Source organism: Borostomias antarcticus (assembly GCF_949987555.1).
Source record: "Borostomias antarcticus genome assembly, chromosome: 5".
NCBI classification, from domain to species: Eukaryota; Metazoa; Chordata; class Actinopteri; order Stomiiformes; family Stomiidae; genus Borostomias; species Borostomias antarcticus.
The window spans coordinates 3,924,537-3,933,288 of NC_140238.1; the positions used below are offsets into that span (position 1 = coordinate 3,924,537).

Consider the following 8,752-nt stretch of genomic DNA (forward strand, 5'->3'; position numbering starts at 1 on the left):
CAAATTTGTAACATGTGAAGTGAAGCGATCCTGTACAAATACTTAGGACATGGTCTTATACTACAAAACTTTATTATCAAAGTCAAACGCAAAGACAAAAATACAATGCAATATCTCACTTCAGAATAAATTGAAAGAATAAAAAACAGACAAGATAAAATTTGATATAAAAGCAGTAAAACACTACTAAATGGACACAAAAAAGCTAAATGTGAGCTGCTAGGCAGAAAATCTGAGACTGCATAATAAGCATACTTGGTCCCCAAGTGTTGTAGCATGTCAGGACAACATGGACAGTGTACATGCTACATGCTCAAGTTGATGAAACTAGTGTGCTTTCTATGAGAAATTTCAATTGACCATATTTCACTAGGAGAGAGCCATTGTCTTAGCCTGGCATCGCCAGCCTGATCTTGCAAGCTCACATTCTATTTCACTCCGCAGATCCGTCTGGATATCAAACCTTTCTAACTGAATCCACTCGAACCGAGATTGATTTGTGCCAATAGAAATGCACTTTCTTTGAGGCACGTTAACAGTTCAATTACCATCAAACATCTGTCTGTCCAACGCCTTCGTCTTTCAGTAGATCATATCTGTGAACATGAAGAGAAACATTAATAAAATATCAATGAACAGGGAACCAGGAATGAGTAAGGAAATAATTTCATGTTTGTGATGATTATCACCATATCAATAAGATTGTCTGACAATGAAGTGTTTTATAAATGAAATGCATTATCATTGTCATCATCACACAACTTACCATGAGGACTTCCAGTCCATGTTCCATGTCTTCATCACACCCAGAGTCCCTTAATGTTCTCATCACCTGAGGGCAGACACAGTTGTTAGATTCCTGAGCAAGTCTTACAGAAAACATTCACACACAGTGAAACACACATACTGTACATGCAAGACTAATATTACACTAAGGGTCATGCTCAAGTTGTTTTCCCCTAAAGATAACCGTAGTAGGATTTTAGCAACAGTTTTGGAATTATTCTAAATTACAAAATCAAAATAAACAGGAAATTGCAATTGTGCTATTCATAAGTGGAATGACTGGACCATTAATATGTTCATTTGAGCATGAGTTGCATTACAACCATTTCAGAGGTTTTTTTGTACAGCTATTTTGTTTGAGACATCTGTTCACTGCAAATTTTGCACTTGAATTTTCCGATAACAGGTTTTGGAAGTCTCGCAATTCTTATAATTTTGTGCCAAAATAACTAAATAAATCTAACAAATGAGGGTTAGGGTTAGTTTTACCTTCTTGTGACAATCTTTAGGCTTTTAGCATCCCCTCCTCTGTGATATTGTTCTTTTATAAAAACCAGCCCGCATGACTTTGCATCAAAGCCAAGTAAGACCCCTGCAAGCTTGATTTGAAACTGTTGAAAATCAGTTATTTCAAACAGCTAGAAATACATGGCTCACTGGAGAGCTTGAGGAAATGGGCTATATAATGACTGTTGTCAGATAACACATGTCCAAGCAGTAGACTCTATAGTATCACTCTCAAAAGTCAAACAAGTATTTGGCAATACATTACCTTCATTAAGAATGTTATCTTTATTTTTTGCGGGTGACAGGTCTCTTCTAGATGAGTTTTAAATACAGTGAGATGAGGATACTCTTTAACAGAGCAAACATTTTGGATCAGTTTTCTCACAAGCATACAGTATCCTAATGACTATTGTTGAGAACCTCAAAACGAAGATCATTTTTCTTAAGTAAAATCCATCTAATACAACAAAAGCAAAAATACCATCTTAGATTTCACTAAAAAGACAAATTAGGCTTTATTGATACAACGTACTGCAGAAAAAACATTTATTTAAATATATTTTGTATCCTATTTAGGAAAAAGTACACAAGCGTTAAGCATTTTGGAGACGGCACAGTTTTAGAAGGCAATATACAACTGTCCTAAGCCTATATACATAATATTGAGTTGGCTGCAGTTCCTTACTGACACAGGCTTTTTGAGGACTATGTCCAAATCCTTCAGACAACAAATAGTGGATCACTTTGGATCAGCACAAGCAGCCCAATAAAAGTTCAGTGTAAGCCAAACACAAAAGTGTCTAGAGAATAAGTGAAATTGAAATTGATTTAAATGTGATATTAGTACAGACTTCTCAGTTGTGTAAAACAAGACTATTTCAAGACTAATTCCATAAAACATTTGAGTCCTACAGCACTACAGGAATGTTTGTGTTTGAACATAGACAGTGTCGTAACTTTTTTTTGTTTTTTATTTTGTCGTCGTCCCCCGTCTTCCATCAAATCTAATTCTAGTTGCAGACTGAACATGGATGTTGTTTAATCCATTTTTACCCACTCACTGGCTGGGACTAAAAGGCTAAACTGAAATGAGCCCCCCCCAAAAAAGTTGTTTTTGTCTTTCTGGAAAATAATCATGAAATTATATTGCACAGCTACAAACATGAAGCAAATATTTAAATATGGTTCAACTGTAACATATGAACATTGAAAATCCTTGTGTTCGCACAATCACTGCCTTGATGGCACTCACTGCGATGCATCCAACGTCTCTGCTCTGAAGCCATTAAAAAATAAACAAATACGAACATAAAAATAAAGGAAATTGTACTTTTAAGAGTTAAGTGAGTTACTATGGGACATAGTTGCCAGGACAAGCCTCCGCCGGAGGCCTATCAGTATCTTCCGTACGGATGCTCTCTGTAGGATCCTTTAGCCTGCCTCGCAGGGGGGGCTTTGCCTCCAGTGGTGGGCCAGGAGCCCTCCCAGTCATCTTGCGCTACGGAGAGAAACAGAGCACACACACACCACAGTCAATTTATGTAGCAGGTGAACTAATTCTTTAATATAGAGCGCCTAAGTGGAAGCAGGAAGAGCCGTCCCATGAACAGACATCACATTCAAGTCCTCCCAAATAAGCATTTCTGGATCCACGAGTTTATCTCTAAGAAAATGAAAATGAAACTTGGACATTTTAGCATAAGTACATTTCTCTCTCTATGAACACTGGACCCTTTGAATTATGAAGCCGTTATGTAGTCAAGTAAGAATTAATTAATTAACAACTCAAAATACATAAGAAATGCCAAAAGCTATATATTTTTTTTTATATACAACACAAACGTACAGGGTCATAACCCATAGTAAAATGTGTAGAAAACCCCCATTCCTTTTTGCCATAGGCTTTCCATTTCTATTGGAAATCGATGTTATAACAGACAACAAAATGACGACACCATGTGAGAGGTCTATTTGGCAGCTGATTTGACAGAACTAGGAAATTATTAAATAACAGTATGAGCAGAAACTTAAATGGAGTAAAATAATTGAATTGCCATCTTACCATATGGTTCATATGTCTCCTGAGTTTCCCCATGTCCATAGTCATAGTATTCAGTGTCCCTGATAGGAGAAAAAAATAATGTTGTCTCAAGTACAAAATGCTAGGCTCCTACTTCTTCAAATGTCTCAATCAAAATAAGTTTCCATCACACTTTAATTCTGACTTACGCCTGTGGTTGCTGCTGACTATAATAGGCATCATAAGCTTCATATGCAGGCTCAGCATAGCTTTCTTCATAGGGAGCCTAGGGGCATAAGACAACACAAACCAGAATTACCAGCTTAACAAAAGAGCACGGCAGAATCAACAAAATCTGATGTACACAGAGTCCAGAAGGCTAAATCAACAAAATCTGATGCACGATGAGTGTCCAGAAGGTTCCCACAGACATGGCTAGTCCAGATAGCAGGTTGAAGTGATTTGACTTACATATTCCTCGTAGGCCTCAGTTTTGGGTGGTGGTGGGTGAGAGTGTTGGTGCTGATGTTGGTGTTCCTGGTGGGAGTGGGCTGGGGACGGGAGCATCCTTGGTGCTCCTCCCGAGGGGGGTCTGGAGCGGGGAGCTGGACTTCCTCTGCTCGCCATCGTGGGGGGTCCACCGCGGCCAGCTGGTGCTCCTCTGGAGGCCCCTCCTCTGGTTGGTCCTCCCCGTGGAGCTCCGCCACGCTGGGTGCCTCCGCGAGGGGCCCCGCCACGGGGTGGCATCCCACGGCCCCTGAGGGACACACACATCATGTTACTGCTAGCTGTTGTACACCACTAACATCATATTACTGCTAGCTGTTGAGTCCTACCTGATTCCTGCAGAGTTGTGTGGGGGTCCTCCCCTGGCCCTGCCTGGGGGTCCTCCACGTCCCCTGCCTGCACCGTCCTGAGCTCCATTCAGGTAGTTCTGATCCATGAACTGCTCATGTTCCATGGTCTCCTGCATAGACAGAAAGACAGGGTCTAAATCTGCATCACAAGAGACTGGAGCTGGGAGAAAGAAGAGATTAAAACTAAGTAATTTTCAGTTGTGTGTGAAGTAGGGCTGGCCCCGAGTAATTTGAGTATTCCAATATTGGTTCGGTATTCAAAACTCAATTCAGTATACGGACCTTCGTATTCAAAACTTACAAAAGTAGCTCAAACTATTGTCAGCAAATTACTTTTTAGATATAGCAGTAAATAGAAAATGCGTAAAATAGAAATTAAAAGCTCATTTAGGATAATGCATGTAAACAATCCACGCTGCCTCGCCTCAGAGCGCAGCGCAACCACTGCAAAAAGAAGAAGAAATTGAATGCTATTTGAAGGACAAGTCAAAATTCCAGCCTGGCCCACTTGTATAGTGGAAGAACAACACAGACTGCTACCTGAGACTGGCCTTGACAGCAATACTTTGCATCCCAAAGACCTCAACATCTTCAGAAAGAATATTTTCCAAGGAGGGCTATATATCATTAATGGCCTTTCCTATGTTAAATGGAATGTGAGAGTAGGAGAATGTGGACAAGCTTGTGTTCCTGTCTCACAACTTGAAGCGCAGCTTGGTGAGCTGCATCGTGTTGTTTTAGCTTTTCGTGCCATGGCACAGTGTTTTGCTCAGCTGGTTGTCACGGTAGGCTTAATAATCTAGACTATGCAATGCTGCCACCTACGGGAAACATATATATATATATATATTGTTTTTACGAGTGTATTCGAGTATTCGTTCTGTAACACCAAAGAGTATTCGAAGCCTGTAAAATGATAATCGGGACAGCCCTAGTGTGAAGTGGGGACACTGTGTGGCATACGTACAGGGATGAGGAACTTCTTGACCTCATCCATGGCGTGAGCCATGCGCAGATAGGCCTCTGGAATAGGAGCCATCACCTCGATGAACACGTGCAGCTCCATGCTCAGGTGAGCATACTTGGCCTCACCGCCTTTCCTCAGCTCTTCCTCCTAAGGGTCACAAGAAAAAAAACACCCCACATTAATATTACAGGCTCCTATGCAGAACAGCCATTAGATTGACATCCATGTATCCAGACAGCAACTTGCTCCACTTTTACCTTGGCCTTGTCCCTCATGGAGCCTTTGCCAAACACTGAGATCTTCGCTCCAGTCTCCTCCTGCAGGCGTTTGATAGTGCTGCCTTGGGGTCCAAGGATTTTACCTACAAAGTTGAACTACAGGCAGAAAGAAGAGCGGAAAAGGTTTTCTAATTTAGCAATATATTTATTCATTTAGCTTAAGTAAAGTGACTTTTGGTACCCAGAAAGGCGTTATACAAACTGGATGTATTATTATTATTATTATTATTATAGGACTGGCTGAGTGTTGGAATTTTTAATAGTGTATCTTTTAGATATTTTTTTAAAAATTGCCGGTGCGCGGTAGGCTTCAAAAGGTTGGGAAGTGTGCCATTTTGGACATTTAGACCCATTTGTGGTCTGTCTATCATGAACCTGAAACATAGAGATCATAATGTCACAGATAGTTCCAGTTCTTCTGCAGGTTCTCACTGAGCTACAATGGAAGTCAATGGGGGCACCTGTAAATGTTTTGGAAAAACTATGATAAATGTGCTTCTCTGATACGGGAAGCACGGGCAGGGCTGAAAATTAACTTTTTGGCTCACCTGCCAAGGGGAATGGTAGATGAAAAAATCCACCGGCCAAGTATATTTTTTACCGGCCAAAATAATAAATTGCCTTTTTTACAGGTGTCGACTGTAGTAGCGCAATTGTACTCGACTGTAGTAGTGAGCGTCCTCTGGTGTCACCAGTCTCTCCTAGTGCGCGAGGCTCCGCAACAGTCATGTGACTGAAAACTTTATTTGGTGCAGCGGGGGAGCTGTTTAAGTGCAACACACAACAAACAGAACGCCGGTCTATGGCATGGATGTGGAGACATCGCGCACATAAATTATTACATGACTCTATTGGTACAAACATTTAACCGCCAGTGTGGCAGATAGCCTCCGAAATTTAGTCGCCAAATGGAAATTTTACCTGCCATTGGCGGGTGTTAATTTTCAGCCCTGAGCACAGGGGTGTAATCTTAGTCTCAGTATGCTCTCCTGTGAAATGTATTGCAATCCTAATTTTTTCAGGTGTTTGACACGGCTTGCACATAGTCCTCCGTGGGAGCAGTGAAAACAAGCGCTAGGGGAATGCTTATGTCCAAGCCATGCCAAAAATGTAAAAAACATTCATTCAGAATTTCAGATTGAGCTTTCTGATATTGTAATCTTTGATGTAATCTTTCAAGTTATGGATTGCCATTGTGAGACCTGCAGAGAACATTTCTCTTACCCTTGGGTATTGCTTGACAGGGATGAGCACACGCTCTTTGACCTTGATGTTCCTTGTGGCGAACAGGTCTAGGTATGTTTCTTTTTCTGTTTCTTTCTTGACATCTCCTTTTTGAATCCTGTCAATCTCTGCAGATGCGACCAGGGCAAAACAAAACAACAAACATCTTTAAGAGCCGGCATATTCAGACATCTCAGCTGTGTTCCATCACATCCAGTTTAAACAACTGGATGAATGAATAAACCGCAGCAAACAACAAGCAGTTAAGGTTAGGCTTAGGGTTTTGGTTAAGGTTAGGGTTTGAGCGGTCTCTGCATTTATGAGAACTAGCCTTCTACACAGGCCGTAGTATCCTCAGCCACAACCCACTGCCACTCAACCACTGCTGTGTTAACTCTCTAATGTCTGCGACCGTCTACAGAGCGACATTCTAATTATCGGCCGAATTTGCACTCTTGTACGTTTGGATTTCTGTATATTTTATATCTAGCTATCGTAAATGTGTATTCTACTATAATCCGCGTCATTGTATTTTGATGCTATACAGTAACGTTACAATTTCCCCTATCGTTACTAGCTAACCAGCCAGCTAAATTACATTCGCCGACTGGTTGGTTGGAACAGCAGATTATATAAGCCAGCTATCTTGTACTGTTGTACAAGTAACGTTACACTAACTAGCTAACGTTAGTACGTAGGCTAAATAACACGCCAGATGGTGTGTTTAAATATTCGTTAAAACTACGTGTGTTAGCTAGTTAGTTATTAGCTACAGTAACGTTAGTTAATAAGGACGTGGTTGTTATGGTGCATTCGTTTGTGGTCGGAGCTGGTAAGTCGCAAGTTGCAAAATACCAACCTCCGAGATACCTACCTCCGAGATACCTACCTCCGACCTGTGTGCATTCGAGCTATAGCGAATGATATGATGATGATTAATGGCGCGTTCGTTTGTGGTCGGCGGTGGCAAGTCGCAAGTGGCAAAATACCTACCTCCGACCTGTGTGCATTCGAGCTATATACCATTATATCACAGTTACCTAGTTATATCTATATACCATTATATCACAGTTACCTAGTTATATCTAGTGCATTCGAGCAACTGGGGGCTGAGAAACATCCGAATTTGCGACGAGGAAGTGCGAGTTCATGCGGCGTTTTATTTAATCATTCCTAGTAGCAAGTCGCAATTTGCCACCTCCCAGTTAGAAACAAACGCACCATTAGGCCTACTAGCTAACGTTAGCTAGCTAGCGATACATGCATTGGCATTACCTGCAGATATAAGTTTCATAGCGTGTGTAAACGACGAATCCAGGCTGTCCTTCTCTGCTAGAAGCTCGGGCAGATACTTGCTTTCATCCATTTTGCCCTTTTTAACACCAGCGTCAGTTTTCGTTTCTGCTGTCGGACTCATCATGGCTCTGGTCCACGCGTTCAAGTTATCGCTCGCTTGCGTAACGTTACTCGACAGATGGGTTCTCCAAGGTGCAGCCTTCACTATTGCGGAGCAGACAATTAATTATACGTCGTCAATGAAAACGTTGAATAAATTGAAATAATCCCCGTGAACTAACGTTAGAGGGTTTACTTCACGTTGTCCCTTTCACTGGTAGGATAAGCTTTGGTGGACAAAGAACAGGTCTGAGCTATTGAGGGCTTGCTGCTACTTGAACCAAATGTACGGCTACCGCGCGTGTGCTGAAAAACGATTACGTCAAAATGTACGCTGAAAATGAGGCGGTGCAAAAGGAACACAGTTCCCTACTCCACTAGCCCAACACTAGTCTCACTACTCCACTAGCCCAACACTAGTCTCACTACTCCACCAGCCCAACACTAGTCTCACTACTCCACTAGCCCAACACTAGTCTCACTACTCCACTAGCCCAACACTAGTCTCACTACTCCACTGGCCCAACACTAGTCTCACTACTCCACTAGCCCAACACTAGTCTCACTACTCCACTAGCCCAACACTAGTCTCACTACTCCACTGGCCCAACACTAGTCTCACTACTCCACTAGCCCAACACTAGTCTCGCGTCAGCAAGCTCTCGGGCCTTGTTTCTATTCGCTTGGTTTCCGGTCTAGAGCCCGCTGGTATCCTGTC

The 8,752-nt window shown here is 41.8% G+C and overlaps 1 protein-coding gene across 3 annotated transcripts; it reads right to left on the reverse strand.

The window, feature by feature from the left end:
• Nucleotides 1-125: 125 nt before the first annotated feature.
• On the reverse strand, nt 126-8,674 carry LOC311309291 (KH domain-containing, RNA-binding, signal transduction-associated protein 1-like). Of its 3 annotated transcripts, none has more exons than XM_084438498.1 (11): nt 7,915-8,674; nt 6,640-6,767; nt 5,395-5,511; nt 5,138-5,284; nt 4,150-4,280; nt 3,785-4,070; nt 3,523-3,599; nt 3,356-3,414; nt 2,624-2,791; nt 767-832; nt 126-596 (listed from the first exon to the last, which is right to left on the reverse strand). In XM_084438498.1, exons 1-9 carry the CDS (start codon nt 8,057-8,059, stop codon nt 2,688-2,690), a joined length of 1,194 nt encoding a protein of 397 aa, XP_084294624.1. In that variant the 5' UTR covers nt 8,060-8,674; the 3' UTR covers nt 126-596; nt 767-832; nt 2,624-2,687. The 3 variants fall into 3 exon arrangements, with proteins under 3 accessions (XP_084294624.1, XP_084294623.1, XP_084294622.1); XM_084438497.1 differs by having other exon boundaries at nt 767-2,791; nt 7,915-8,139; nt 8,217-8,673; XM_084438496.1 differs by having other exon boundaries at nt 767-2,791; nt 7,915-8,673.
• Between the last annotated feature and the right edge of the window lie 78 nt (nt 8,675-8,752).

Coding starts and splice junctions, on each gene's coding strand:
- LOC311309291 (XM_084438498.1), bottom strand. CDS start 8,059: ATGATGAGTCCGACAGCAGAAACGAAAACTGACGCTGGTGTTAAAAAG. Junction 5,512..6,639: donor CTGTCAAGCAATACCCAAGG/GTAAGAGAAATG, acceptor TTCTGCCTGTAG/TTCAACTTTGTAGGTAAAAT. Junction 3,600..3,784: donor CTGAGGCCTACGAGGAATAT/GTAAGTCAAATC, acceptor TTATGCCCCTAG/GCTCCCTATGAAGAAAGCTA.